Source organism: Arachis hypogaea, chromosome 17 (assembly GCF_003086295.3).
Source record: "Arachis hypogaea cultivar Tifrunner chromosome 17, arahy.Tifrunner.gnm2.J5K5, whole genome shotgun sequence".
NCBI classification, from domain to species: domain Eukaryota; kingdom Viridiplantae; phylum Streptophyta; class Magnoliopsida; order Fabales; family Fabaceae; genus Arachis; species Arachis hypogaea.
Genome location: NC_092052.1, coordinates 114,195,906 through 114,211,416, shown reverse-complemented (window position 1 = coordinate 114,211,416; position 15,511 = coordinate 114,195,906). Strand labels below are relative to the sequence as shown.

The 15,511-nt window shown below is 37.8% G+C and overlaps 2 protein-coding genes across 2 annotated transcripts; both read left to right on the top strand.

Annotated features, from left to right (window-relative positions):
* The first annotated feature begins 7,109 nt into the window (after positions 1-7,109).
* LOC112763693 (uncharacterized) lies at positions 7,110-8,219 on the top strand. The gene has a single exon (XM_025809297.1). The coding sequence runs from the start codon at positions 7,110-7,112 to the stop codon at positions 8,217-8,219; it is 1,110 nt and encodes a 369-aa protein (XP_025665082.1).
* A 3,522-nt stretch (positions 8,220-11,741) lies between these two features.
* On the top strand, positions 11,742-13,967 carry LOC112764879 (uncharacterized). Its single transcript, XM_025810690.3, has 2 exons — positions 11,742-12,458; positions 13,089-13,967. Exons 1-2 carry the CDS (start codon positions 12,065-12,067, stop codon positions 13,739-13,741), a joined length of 1,047 nt encoding a protein of 348 aa, XP_025666475.1. The 5' UTR covers positions 11,742-12,064; the 3' UTR covers positions 13,742-13,967.
* Positions 13,968-15,511: the final 1,544 nt, after the last annotated feature.

Below are 15,511 nucleotides of genomic sequence, written 5' to 3'. Positions count from 1 at the left end.
TTTTTTTCTTTTCGTTGCTTTTTTTTTAAAAAAAAAACTTATCAAGTCATAAAAAAATAAAGAACAATTCAAGAAAACAAAAACAGCAAGATCGAAAATAGTAAGATCAATAATAATTATACAAATCAAAATACATAGGAGAAAAACAAACTATTATATGATAGAATTAACATGAGTATATTTCATCATTAAATAAACAAAGTTAACGCACAAAAATTACATGTAAAGAGGAAAAAAAGAAAAAAGAGTTAAAATATCCAAAGTGATAAAAAGATTATTTTATAGAAGACTATAAAATAATAAACTTCTAACTAAATTAAATTGTATTTATTATTATTAGAAAGGGTAAGAGAGAGCAGTAGAAAAAAGGTTTGTGTCTATTCAAGTTATGTAGAATGATACAATATAGAAGGGTATTTATAGTTGCTAAGAGAATCAAAATAATAAAGATGTAATATCCTATAATAAATATTCAGATATGTTAAATAATGCTAATTGATCTAATTGATCATAATTATACTCTAACATCCCCCCCTCAAACTCAAGTGACAACTTGAGTTTGAAACTTATTTGAAACAACTAAATTGATCTAATTGATCATAATTATACTCTAACATCCCCCTCAAACTCAAGTGACAACTTGAGTTTGAAACTTATTTGAAACAACTAAATAAAAAAAATACATAAACTAAAAGAACATGTGCAGACGGAACTGCCTAAATAAAGGAAGCGCAGACAGAACTGCCACAATAAAATACAGACGGAACTGTCGAAAAGAAGCATAGACGAAATTGCCGGAAGAAAACACAGATGGAACTGGCAAAAGAGAACGCAGACAGAACTGTCACAAGAGTGGCCAACTGCCGAAAAACTGCTGAAAAGATGGCGAATTGTCAGAAAACTATTGAAAAGTAACAAAACGCGAAGAGATGACAAATTAAACTATCGGAAGGTGACAAAAAATATATGATTTCTCCATGAGAATAAGTAAGTAGTTGGATGAGCTAATCGGCGGGGTCAGAAAAGCATTAAAGTATTGACAAAAGAGAAGGAAAAAAATGACACGGAAGAAAAATATGAAAAGTACGGTGATTTCACTAGAAGAAAATCAATTTATCCTACTCAAGGAGGATACCATAGTTCTGATACCATGTTAGAAAGGGGAGATGGAGCAATAGAAAAAAGATTTGTGAGTATTCAATTTGTGTAGAATGATACAATATAGAAGGGTATTTATAAGTGATAAGAGAATCGAAATAATAAAGATGTGATATCCTATAATAAATATTCAGATATGTTGAATAATACTAATTGATCCTAATTATACTCTAACAATTATATTTAATTAATTGATATACATAATATTAAATTGTGTGATACTTAAATATCTAATCAAATCAATTAGTTGATATAATTAATCTACCGTAATGAATTGTATTTAATGAGTTAAAAGAAATAAATCAGGAAACATTCTAAGAAGTATGTCATGTCAACTTTATCGTTAAGTGCAAAAATTCTATTTTTATATAATAGAATAGATAGATATCTCATTATTCGTTATTTTAACTTACCTATTATATATTTTTTTATATTTACCACTTAATATATTAAAATACAATTTATATCTAGATAGAAATTACACAGATATTTAATTAAAAGAGCATTTAATTTTTTAAAATATAATAACAGTTTTAATTTCTTTGATTTTTCTTTTTACATATTTTTTGTGTTTTTTAAATAAAAGACGAGCCTATAACAAAAATAGGAAGAGATGGTAGTATTTATTGAAGAGGAAAAAAACAAATATAATTAAAATTCGTACATTCAAAATGTGTTTGAACCAAGGTTCGGAAAACCGAACCGGTCATCAAACCACTCTAGCTACTGGTTCACTGGTTTACTGGTCCAACCGGTCTAACCAGTGGTTCAACCGGAAAAACTGCTTTAAAATAAAATAATAAATAAATTATAAATAAACATCCTAAAATATAATTATAGTATAATATAAATATTAAAATAGTTTTCAAATTTAAAAAACTACATTTAATGTCATCAATCAAATTCATATAATCTTATTAATATACAAACTCAAGTTAAATAGTATAAAGAAATATTAAATATTAAATGTCAACATAAAGAGTTATCAATCATCAAAACCTCAAGATGTCTTTTGAGGCATCAATGTCTCCTCATCCAGCCCCTCCAATTTCTTCAGCTAAAGCCATAACAAAAGGAATGGTACGAGAAAATGAGGTAGTTAATAGATCATCAAATGAGAAGCTTTTTGTTATTGCAAAGTGAAGATGAACATGCCAATGTAGAAGAATAAGTACACAGCTAAATTCCTATGCTGAATAAGAAGAATAAGTACACAACCAAATTGATAGAATCATAAAACTAAAATGAATAATATATAAATTAATTAATGGTTTTTGATTCTTCTGCTCTGAGGATGCAATGTAGTTTCTCTTTCATTCCATGAAGCTAAGAAGGAATAACATTCTGATCACTAAACAACTAGACTAGAATGTTCCATTAGCAAGAAAACATAGATAGAAACAGAATAAGATTACCCCAGATAACAAAATCAAATTTTTTCATCAACTTTGTGTGGAATCAAAAGAGAATCATGCAGAAGTATACAAGTTACACACCAGAAATAGTGAAAAGCAGCATAAGCAGTTTGAAGTAGGAGGAATTTTCAAATTCAAAAAGAATGAAAACCAGATAACCCCAATCATAAACACCATTATCAAATTAAATAAAAAATCAACCAAAAATCACCTTGCAAATCAAAAACTCAATCTCTTGAACTCAATAATTATATCAGTTATCCAACTAAATAATTACAGAAGTTAAGAACAATTAAAAATGAAAAAAGATTCAACAGTTTTCAACCCAATTTTAATAAAGCTCATCACAATGATTAACAACAACAAAAAGTACTGAAGCAACAGTGAATCAGTAACACGCAGTGCAAATTTAAAATTTAAAAGTTATCAATTTAAAATTTATCATCAAATACAATCAGTGAGCAAAACCAATCAACCAAGCACTGACTGAGTATTCTGTTCTGATTCTGTGACTGGGAAGCAACAAATTCGGCAACAAATTCAAGTTACAGCAACAAATTTAACAAATCCAAGTAAAGTCCCGATTTACAGCAACATTTAGATTAGCAACAAGGCAAATTTGATTAGCAATTCAGCAACATGCAAGAATACAGGGAGAAGGGAAATCTGAAAAGAGAGAACAGGGAAGCGATGGTGCAGGGACTCATCAACGGTCGACGGCGAGTCGGCGACCACCCCACGGAAGGCGAAGAAGCAAGAGACAACCCCACGAGTTGCTTCTGCCGCCGGCAACGAGACAGACGAACCACGAGATGCCAGTGACTGAGACGAGACTCGAGTGAGACTGGGAGGCAGAATCGAGCAGCAACCAACACGCACAGCTCGAGCACTCACTGGCGGAGGGAGGCGCGAGCAGCCGAGCACAGAGGAGAACGGCGAGAGGCCCGAGAGCACGAAGACGGAAGTTCTTGAGTGCGATGGACGGAGGTAGCAGTCTCTCACTCCGACAGACGGCGACAACTATTGGTGGAGACTAGGTTTGCTTTCTTTGGTGGAGGCTAGGGTTTGCTGAAGGAAGGAGTTGGAGAAGGGGGAATGGGAGATAACGCGTGCAAGTTTTTCTCTTTTAAGGAAGGAAACGAGGTCGTTTTATGCAAACCGGCCGGGTTCCGGTCCGGTCCGACCTGCCGGTAACCGGCCGGTTCAGCGGTTCTTGAGCGGTTTTTGATTTTGCGGTTTTGCATGCTGGACCGGACCGTTTTCCCTGCCAATTCCCGGTTTAACCGGTTCGACCGGCCGGTCCGGTCCGATTTTTAGAACATTGGTTTGAACTTTGAAAAATGAGATGAGATATGAGAACACACAGACACTTAGCTTCAATAAATCTGTTTACACCATTTAACTTGGTGATCTTTAGCTTTCTATTTTCTTCTCTTCTATTTCATATAAATTTATCAGTGCTAAACATGCATCACATAGAGTGTTTTTTAACTCTATCCTAATCCATATATTATCTTTGCTAAACAAAATATAAAACGAAAAAAAGACAGTAAATAAATTAAAGTTATTATTATTTAAAGAGAAAATGATAGATTAGTATTTTTGTATTTTAAACTAATTAAGATCTAGATGAAAGATAACGTTAATTTAAAAAAGTTAATTTAAAATTAACTCAAACATTGATATTTAAATTAGAAAAAAATTAATTTTCATATTTTATAAAATATCATACTGGCAGTAATTGTAAATACGATGCTACTTAAAATTAAATAAAGTAACACAGATAAAACAAAAAAAAATAAAAAATAACTTAAATTCACCTATAAAATTCTGTTATGAAAAATGAATTTAATTTTAGTATTTTAATAATATAAAATATTTTATATAATCATTCAATTCAATTAGATTTATCTATTTAGATCATTATTGAAAAATAAATTGAAGATACCAACATACAATTATTTTAAATTAAACAACAATTATCAATACTATATAAGGGACACACTATTTCACTAAGAGTGATTGCCATAAGGAATAATTTTCCAATTTTCGATACTAATATTGAAAAATGTATATAATACTATATAATAATATTATCATTATCAATACTACATGGGATGATAAGCTTACCGAGACACCATATGGAAACCCTAGCTGATAGCCAATAACTGAAATGGGAGGCAGAGAGGCTGTGAGAGGTGAGTACTCCAGGGATAGTACGAGAGGAGTACAGTTAACACCAAAGGATCTTAGAATTTGGAATCGGGAGGCATATCATCGTTTGGAAAATGATTCATTCTCTGTGTTTGTGGATAATCTACCGGCTGATATCTCAAGGAGGGAGCTGTATCACTTATTTTGTTGGACGGGAAGAATTAACGACATATATCTTGGCCGGAAACGAAAGAGTGGTGTGATCTATTTATTTGCCTTTGTTCGGTACACGACAAAAGGGGGCGCTCTCAAGGCGATTGCAGAAATGAACCAGTGGAGATTACGGGGGAAGGTAATTACCGTCGGGGAAGCTAAGTATCGAAGACAGTTTCAGATGGGTGGCACAGTGCGGAAGGAAATAACAAGTCCCAATGGCGGTGAAGCAGTGGATTCTTATCAGGGGAATGGGGTGGCTGCGGCCAAAGCTATGAAGGAACAGCCAGTGCGAGACCATAAGAATGCCACAGAGGGGAATGGACCTGTGAAAAGAATTGATGTGCCGGTAGTCGAAGCAAATATGGAATGGTTGGCGAGGAGTTTAGTGGGGCACACGTTACACCCAGTGGACCTCAGATCAGTGAAGACGGTGGTGTCTAAAAATCTGCCCAACATTGTGGATGTTAGGGAGATCGGGCCGTGCAAAGTGCTGGTAATATTTGATACTGTGCAGCATGCGGAGGGAGTGTTTACATTCAAGATGGATAATTTGTTGCAAGTATTCCATAGGATCTCGCGTTGGGAGGAATCGGAACGGTGTATTACTCGACGAGCGTGGCTGGAGTGCTACGGAATTCCTTTACATGCATGGGCGCCGGAAACGTTCAAGAGAATAGGAGGGCAGTGGGGCAACGTGGTCCAGTGTGATGTAATGATGGGGGAAGGAGCATCGTTTGAAGCAGGGAGGATTCAAGTTGAGACGGGGGTATTCGATGTAATCCGAGAATGGATGCAAATTGTTGTTGGGAAGACGGTGTTTGAGATCTTTGTGAAGGAGGTAGAACCACAGGAGGGCGGTGCGGTCAGCATGGGGAGAAGCAGAAGTGTCTATGCGAAGAATGAAGTTTCTGGCACCGCTGGCACGGCCATGAAGAAGGGGGAGGGTAGTTGGGACCCGGCGGCGGAACTGGTTACTGGTAGGCCTACGGAGGCTGAGCACGGTGAGGACAGAATAGTAATCTCTGATGTGTTATTGAATGATGTGGACGTTGCCTTTTTGAAATTCAAAAAGGATACGGTTGTACCAGATTCAGCTAGTACCAAGGACGGTGAAGTAGCGGGTTTGAAGGGATGTGAGATAGTTCATGAGGGGGAGCCGGAGAATACAGTCATGCAAGTATGGGGAGGGGAAGCTGGGACACGGTTGAAGTATTGTAACAGTATGGGCTCGCATTCAATTGGCCCAACACCAACTAAGAACGGAGGGGGGAGGCTGACCGTAAGGGACATGAGTATTGAGAAGGAGCCTGTTGTTGGGCTGGGCCAGGATGGCCTCCTAACTGAAACGGCGTATGGTTTTCTTTCCATTGGAGGCCACGACGGGTCGGGCGGCCTGAGGATCCGGAGGGATCCACGGGAGCTGTTTGAAGCGGCGCCGATGGAAGGTTTGCGAGGGCTGGGGTGCTCACCAGCGGAGAAGGATCCTGAGGCGAGAGGGTCGCCGCTTAAACTTGGGGATCCGTCGGTGGATAAGAACCCGGAACTAGAGGAGATGGTGGGGGGCGGAGGACCGATCGATGGGGTGGGAGTTGAGCTTGATGGGGGAAGGGTTGCGCAGGAGGGGACGGGAATCAGGGCGGCAGTCCACCGGCAGGAGCAAGGGGCGCAGGATGGGATAAGTGAGGCCGGCTTGCACGATGAGGGATCCCAAGCGGGATTGAGCTGCCTAATGGGGAAGGATGGTACCTCGGGAGCACAGGGAAACGCAGTGAGGGACGTCCCGGAGGTGGCTGCCTGTGGCAATGCCCGGGGGGTAGGAGCAGGGGCTAGGCTGGGCACAGTTAGCCATTTAGAAGGCGAGGGGACACAGGAAGAGCAGCGCCAGGAGAATCAAGCAACCTGGGCATTGGCTGTGGAATCAGGAGCGGTTTTATGCGATGAGGAAGAAGATATTATGGCGATTTTGCAAGCACAAAATGAAGAAATAGCAGCTAAGAGAAAACTGGCGAAGCAAAAGGAAAAGGCGAGAAGGAGTCCACCAAAAAATAAAAATAAGGTGAGCAAATCTTTATTTAAATGATTGTGAGCTGTTGGAATATTAGGGGGTGGAGGGGGGACGGTAAATTAAGCATGCTGAAATCTTTGAAAAATAAATATAATTTGAACATGTTGGGATTGCTTGAAACAAAAAAAGAAGTGATTACTAAATATGAGGTCGCAAGGCTTTGGGGATCTAGTACTGCTGGTTGGGAGTTTGTGGAATCTGCAGGAATGGCGGGGGGTCTGCTATTAATTTGGGATGAAGGAGTGTTTCAAGTAGATCAAAGGTATAAAGGTGAGAGGTGGCTGTGTGTTGAAGGCGTTTTAACAAAGACCAACTTCCGATGTGCTTTCTGTTTGGTGTACGGGGCGCATGGGAGGGAGGCAAAGAGGGGGGTGTGGGAGGAACTGAGCTATGTGGCGGGGTTGTGTCAGATTCCTTTCTGTTTTCTCGGAGACTTTAATGAAATTTTACAAGTAGAGGATCGTAAAGGAGCTACTAGCTTGATGGCGTCATCGGAGGAATTTAAGGAATGGGTGCGAGACATGCAGTTGATAGATTTGCCTCTTACTGATAGGAAGTATACATGGTTTAGGGGGCGTTCCTGTAGTCGGATTGATAGGGTGATGGTTAATGTTGAATGGACTGAGGTGTTTCCGGATATTAGGATTAAGGGTGGCCCAAGGGGATTGTCTGATCACTGCCCAGTGATCATGGAACTAACAAGAGTAACGGGGCCCCCTAGACCATTCAGAAGTTTAGACGCCTGGTTTACGCATGAGGGATTTCTGAGAATGGTGAAGGATGAGTGGCGAAGCCTCGGAGAAACGCAGTTCCCGTGCAAGCTGAGGGCTCTAGCAATACAACTGCGGCAATGGCACAAGGATAACTTCCGGGACATGGATAAGAGACTCATGAGGTTTGAGGAGGAGCTCACCAAGCTGGACAATTCAGTCAGTGATGGAGTTTATGATGGTACAACGGAGGCTAGAAGGAAGGCGCTTGTGAGCTTTTGTTCAAAATGGTATATTAGAAAGGAAATGCACTGGAAACAGATGTCTCGGTCTAAGCATGCTGCAAACATGGATAGGAATACCAGATACTTTCATAACATTGCTTCGGCCAGAAGACGGAATAACAGGATTGATGCTCTGATGTTACATGGAAGACTTGTGCGGAATCAGGCGAGAATAAAAGGTGCGATTAGAGGGTTCTACAAGGATTTATATCGATAGGAATATGTTCCGAGGATTGGAATCAGAGATGGGTTAGTAAAGTGTATCCATAGGGATGAGGCTGAAGCTTTAGAAGTGATGCCGACGGATGAGGAAATTAAGGAGGCTGTGTGGGACTGCGAATCTTCCAAGGCCCCAGGGAGTGATGGGTTTAACATGAACTTCATAAAGAAATGCTGGGATGACATTGGGCCGGAATTCACTGCTGCGGTAATGGGGTTCTTTCAAAGTGCGAAATTGCCAAAGGATGTCAATGTAACGTGGGTGACACTAGCTCCAAAGTTTGAAGGTGCAAAGGAGGTGAAGGATTTTAGGCCGATTAGTATGGTGGGGTGTGTGTACAAAGTGATTTCGAAAGTGTTGGTGCACAGGATGCGATCTGTGATGTCGGGACTGGTTGGAGAGACTCAGACTGCATTTGTAAAGGGAAGAAAAATTCATGATGGTGCACTCATAGCCTGCGAGACGGTTCATTGGCTGAAGACTCGGAAAAAGTCAGCAGTCATTATCAAACTGGATTTTCAGAAGGCCTATGACAGAGTGAGATGGGATTTTGTTGACATTGTGCTACAGAAAATGGGCTTCGGCCAAAAATGGAGGAGCTGGGTGAAGGAGTGTGTTACTACGGCCACCATGGCAGTCTTGGTAAACGGGGCACCTTCCAAGCCATTCAAGATGGAGAGGGGACTAAGACAAGGGGACCCACTTTCTCCATTGCTATTCGTATTAGTTGTAGATGTGTTGCATAGGATGTTGGGGGAGGCTGTGAGGAATGGCCGCATTGCTCCACTGCTGGTAGGGGGAGATCTTATTGAACTGTCACACCTACAATTTGCAGATGACACTATTTTATTCTGCCCGCCGGAGACTGAAACAATTGTAAACTATAAGAGACTGTTACGGTGCTTTGAGTTGATGTCTGGGCTGAGCATTAACTTTGATAAATCGAATCTGATATCGGTGAACTGTAAGCAAGGATGGATTGATCAGGCATGTGGACTGCTGGGATGCCAACAAGCTTCTCTACCGGTTAGATACTTGGGAGTTTCTCTAGGTGCGAATCCGCGCTTGGTGAAGACTTGGAAACCAATCATTGATAAGGTGGAACAGAAGCTGAGTTTGTGGAAAGCCAAGGTTTTGAATAAATCAGGTAAGCTGGTCCTTATCAAATCGGTGCTGAATAGTCTCCCCATCTACTACCTTAGTCTATACAAGATGCCGAAGGCGGTAGCGGACAAGCTGATTGCTTTACAACGGAACTTTATGTGGTGCAGGGAGAACGGGAACTATGGTATACCTATGGTAAAGTGGGAGATAGTTCAGGCTCCAAAAAAGGTTGGGGGATTGGGGGTTGGTGATGCAGTGCTGAGAAACACAGCGCTTCTGTTTAAGTGGTGGTGGAGGTTTTCAAAGGAGGATTGCCCGCTGTGGAAGAAGATTGTGTGTTCGTGTAATAAGTTGAACCCGGATGTCATGTTAGCAACTCAGCCTTTACCAGTAAAGGGTGGCCCTTGGAAGGACATATGTCAGCTGAATATAAAAGAACCGCGGATTCGTGATAAAGTGGTAAGTGGACTGGCAATGGAAGTAGGCAATGGTATGCAGACTCGATTTTGGGAAGATAACTGGGTTCAAGGTGGTACTCTGAAAGGAAGTCATCCGAGACTCTACTCTATTTCCAGTCAGCAAGGACTTGTCATCGGGGAGTGTGGTTTTTGGGATGGGCTTGATTGGATTTGGAATTTTCAATGGAGGAGGGCACTGTTCCAATGGGAGCTGGAGCTTGTCAATCAACTGCATGAGAGGTTAAGGCCAGTGAGGTTGTCATCAGGTAGGGAGGACAATGTGGTGTGGAAGTTTGAAAATAAAGGTATTTTCTCTACTAGTTCTGTGATCCAGGCTATACAAGCGGAGACATTATCAGCTGAGATAACGAGTTATAGCTTCACGAGTTCCATTTGGAAAGGTTTCGTTCCTCCGAGAATTGAGCTCTTTGGGTGGTTTGTGCTAGTGGGTAGAGTTAACACCAAGGAGCGGCTGACTAAACTAGGAGTCAACATTCTGGGGGATAGTATGTGTGTACTGTGTACCAAGGAATTAGAATCTGTTGAGCATTTATTCCTTAGGTGTGAGGTAACATGGCAGGTGTGGTGCAAGTGGCTGAGGTTACTAGGAAGGGAGTGGGTGATTCCCGGAACTGTTAAAGAAATGTTTGAGAGTTGGCATGGAATGCATAATAGACAACAGGGGAAGAAGATGTGGATGTCAGTGTTCTTTGCAGTGATTTGGAACATCTGGTTGGAACGGAATGCACGAATCTTCAAGAATGCAAGAGCAAGCCTGGAGGTCATACACATAAGGACGTTGATGAGCTACACGGAATGGAGTGGTGGTGATCCTGGGGGAGGATGAGAGTACTGGGGATAGTAGGGGTTGGTTTATTTGTTGGTAGCTAGTTATGTGTCTTCTTTTTTCTTTTATTTGCTCCACTTTAATGTGTTGAGCTTCCTTTGTTTCAAAAAAAAAATACTACATGATATCAAAACAAAAAAAAAATCACCGTACTAATATAATATTATCAATATCATATAAATCATCTTTATATTTATTTTTCAGTGCGTATATAATATTTAATTAACACATTAAGACATATATAATATTTCGTTAATACATATATAATATAAAGTAATTTACAAATTATTTTATTAAATATTATAAATTAGAGTGATTTATAAATTATTATTAATTCGTACATAATGTATAATTAAATTTAATGAATTCAATTAGAATAAACAACAAATTATTTATTTTATTTGAAACTTTATAAATGAATACAATAATTAACTAATATAACAAATTACAATTAATGTAGTAAAATTAATCAAGTAATATATATTATAATAAATTATATTGATATTTAAATATCTAATCAAATCAATTAGCTGATATAATTAAGTCATGGTAATAAATTGTATTGAATGAGTTAAAATAATTAAATCGGAAAATACTCTTCAGAGCATGCCATGTCAGTTCTATCATTCCATCATTAAGTGCAGAAATCCGATTTTTATATAATAGAATAGATAGATTATTAGGTAGTACTAGTATTTGAGGATTAGTATATAAATTTTAAAAAAGTATTAAAATACATATATTGTTAAAACAAATGTCAAAGTCATTTCAATTTAGAAATTGTCTAGATCTAATAGTTAATAATATGTTGAGAGTATATTAATTAAAATTAACGGTTAAAATCACTAGAATATTAATATTTTTAGAATCTTTACATTTTTTTTGATAATATAGAGTCTCAAATTTTATAGGAATCCATTTTCAAATAGTTTATTAAATATTTAGCAACAACATATACTCTAAAATACAAAAAATATTACGGTGAAGAGCAAATCCACCTATAAGAGAGATTGAAAAGGAAGACGAAAAGAAAAAAAAAAATAATGGAGTACCTACAGCGAAGCATTAATTTAAAACTGTTACTTTAACTAATTCACAACTAAAGAATATGATAGTCATTTGCAGTGGGAACCACAGAATGTCACTTTATTAGAACTTAGAAAAAAAAGACAACGAAGATAGGGAAATTGAAGGGGTCAGGATTATGCAATTGCAATTGTGGTAGTCGTGGACCGAATTGTTACCTCGCTTTTCATTAAGGTCACGAAGCTAGATACGATTCAAGTATCCCTCAAGCGTTGGTTCTGTGTGGTTCTCTTTTCCTTATCTCTTGCCCAAAATCTTTTATATAAATAACCTGCATTATCCTCTTAAAAAATCTCTCTTAATACATTTTTTTTCATTTTTTGTACTACACACAAACACACACGATCATGTCACACGAAGTTACTAACAATGACTTGCATGATGATGATACAGAATGGCAAGAGCTAAAACTTCCAAACTTGTTGTTACAGAGTGAAGCTGTTCGGCAAGTGCACGCCACCATTGAGAGAGAATGGAATTTCCTTCAAAGGTCAGCTTGTCAAACAGCAGCAGGAAGGGCTCTGTGGAAGCATGTCATCCATGATCCACTGGCTTATTTGCTGGCAGGGGAGTCTTATTTGAGAAGTCTTCATGAAAAGATGAAGAAAGACAGACTCAACAATGCACGTGAAATTTCTGGAGTTATTCTAGCTGTTAGAACTCTTTGGTTTGATTCTAGATTGGAAGATGCCCTTAATTCACCAAATGGCAGAGAATCACAAGTTGTTCTCCTTGGTGCAGGTTTATCTTGAACCCATATTTAGATATTTTCATCATCATTTTAAATAGATTATCTTAACTAGTGATATTTTTATGTCTAAAATATATTTGATTGTGTCACTCTTTATCTTAGCTAGTGATATTACTTGCTAATCAGTTTTACTTTATGAATTAGTAAATGATATTATATTTAAGAATAAATTAAACATGCAGTAAATATCATTTTATAAGATATTTAAAGCACAATCTCTCAAATCTTGAGAAAGCTATTATAAAACTAAGATATACATTTATGCAATAAAAAACAAAGAAAAGAAAACAGAAAGATCGAAAAAGATTTTTTGTTGTATTGAAGAGAGTACGTACTCTTACTTACTAGTACTCAAAGCATAAAGTTTTTTTTATAGCCACCTAAAGACTGGAGACTGAACTCTGACCTATTTTTTAAATAACCAAATTCTGTTGAAACAATTAGAACTATATCTATATTAACTGATTTAAGTCTCATTCCTATAACTACGTACTAGCCAAGGGAATACATATCCTAAACTTTTGTGCCCCCCTTAAAAATGAAAATAGATTAAAAAGTATAATTTCAAAAACAGACAAATTAAAAGTATAGCTGAGATGAGCTTGTAATCTCTTATGTAGGAATGGACACAAGGGCATACCGTTTAAATTGTTTACAGGACAGCGATGTATTTGAGGTTGATTTTCCAGGAGTATTACAAGTAAAAGCCACTATTTTAGAAGCAGCTAAGGAATCGACAAATGAATTTGAACACGTACGGTCAATGGCTAAATCCTTAACAAGGGTAGCTGCTGACATAAGAGAAAATGACTGGCTGGAGAAGCTTCGAACTGCAGGTTTTTTGCCACACAAGAACACGATATGGGTTCTAGAAGGTCTACTGTATTACCTCACCCATTCACAGGCCATGCAAGTGTTAAGGATTTTGGCCAACAAATGTTGTGTAACTCACACGGTCCTTTTAGCAGACTTCATGAATAAGCCATCAACTACATTGTCTAACTCCGCATTCCAGTTTTATAGCGACTGGCCAGACCAACTCTTGCCCTCCATTGGGTTCACTCATGTAAAGCTTTCTCAAATTGGAGACCCAGATGCCCATTTTGGACTATTGAATGATCCTTTGAATCTTTTCAACAAGCTTCGCAAGTTGCCTAGGTCAATAGAAACCCATCCAGATGATGGAACGCCATGCTGTCGCTTGTACTTGGTTGAAGCTTCTGGTTCACCTAAACAAGATGTTGCTCCTAATGTTCCAACGAGTGTCCCATGATTAATTATATAAATCATGTCCTCTATTTTTCTTGATGCTGGCCCATTGTTTATAGTATAGTATATAGCACATGAGGAGTACATGTCACATTTTAATGGCAAATTCTTCTAATAGGTGTTCTCCCGTGTAATCTCACTCGTTCAGTCGTAATATTGCTACAAGGCAAGTAACCTTAAAGTAATTATTTTCAAGCTTTTTTTAATACATTTGTCATTTGATAATCAAATTCAAGGGCATCTCTAACTTAAATTATTAAAGAATAGACTTATTGAAGAACTTCTAAATCTGTTGGAGGACACTATATCAAGAGTAAAACATTTTAAAAAGCATATGCATTCTCTTAAAAACGATGCAATAAACCAAATGCATTATAAAAACATAGCCCATATATATTGATAGAGTGCTTATTGTACATATTTTTGCCTGACAAATAGATTACATGGGGAACAAAGGAAAGTCTTAGAAACAAATAATGCCCAAACTCTAGTTTGGATAGTGAGCTGGCTAGTAGTTTGGCTGTTTGGGCGGCAAGAATGACATTATTATCTATTTATTAATAAAACTACGAAATAGAAATGAGACTTGATAGCTCAATTCGTTACCAAAGTATTATTAAGGAATTAGATCTGATTTGGGGCTAATTCTTTTTATATGAAGTTGACATGTGAGTTATGCTGAGTTATGGAGTATTAAAAAGATATGGATTCCGCTAGGGAGAGAATGGACTATTTGTACAATATGTACAATAGGCTATTGAATTACAAAATAAACATTCCCATACTATCTAGAATAACCATTCGAGTACTAGCGATAATAAACACCTTTCGGATCTAGCGCTCTAATACCATGTCATGATACCACCCATCCTAAAAACTTCAGCTGATGGGAAAAGGTAATACTAATGATTATATCTCTAATACTCCCTAAACCTCCATTGTACACATTGTATAAATATTTCATTGGCTCCTCATACTTTCCCAAAAGATATATACAGTTGTGACGGCATTCAATTTTTTATTTTAGTGGAAAGAAATCGGTCCAATTTCATTAGAGAGAGAGAGGGAGTGGAGTAAAATTTCGTAGATACTGAAATCGAACCCAGAATTTTCTGTCAGTACACAAATCGAACCCAGGATTTTCAGTACCTCCAAATTGGACGGTCCAATTTGTCTTGTGCAGTTTTCATACCTTGGTAAAACACCATATACCTTCATAATTCTGTTATACACCAACCCTCTCTCCATATTAAAATTAAAAAGTTCCTGATTTGGTCCAAAAAGATTTGGGATTAAAATCATTTTTTTTCTATTTAAAATAGTATTCATCGTTGCATTTCAAATTAAAATACTTTTAAAAGTTTTTAAACAAAAATACCCTTATCTTTATGTTTATTCTGATTCCAACTACCATCCAACAACACCACCACCACCACCGTTCCCTTACTCCCACCAATTACCCGCCATTTTCCTTACTGCAACCATCCATTTCATCCATTATCAACAAAGTATTCAAATTCAAGAATCCATCATCAACGACACATCATTCAAATTCAAAAACACCAACATCATCCATTGCATCTAATCCTTCAAATTCAACAACAGTATCACAATCATTCATATTTTTAGGACAAAGAGAGACAAGAGAGATGCAGTGAGTTCAGTGAGAAAGAAAAAGAAGAAAGAAGAACGAGAAAAGGGAGAGTTGGGCATTGACGGTGAGAAAATTCGCTGCCATTGCCGCTGGTTGAGTCACCGGAAAGAGAGATTGAGA

Coding starts and splice junctions, on each gene's coding strand:
- LOC112764879 (XM_025810690.3), top strand. CDS start 12,065: ATGTCACACGAAGTTACTAACAATGACTTGCATGATGATGATACAGAA. Junction 12,459..13,088: donor AGTTGTTCTCCTTGGTGCAG/GTTTATCTTGAA, acceptor TCTCTTATGTAG/GAATGGACACAAGGGCATAC.
- LOC112763693 (XM_025809297.1), top strand. CDS start 7,110: ATGTTGGGATTGCTTGAAACAAAAAAAGAAGTGATTACTAAATATGAG.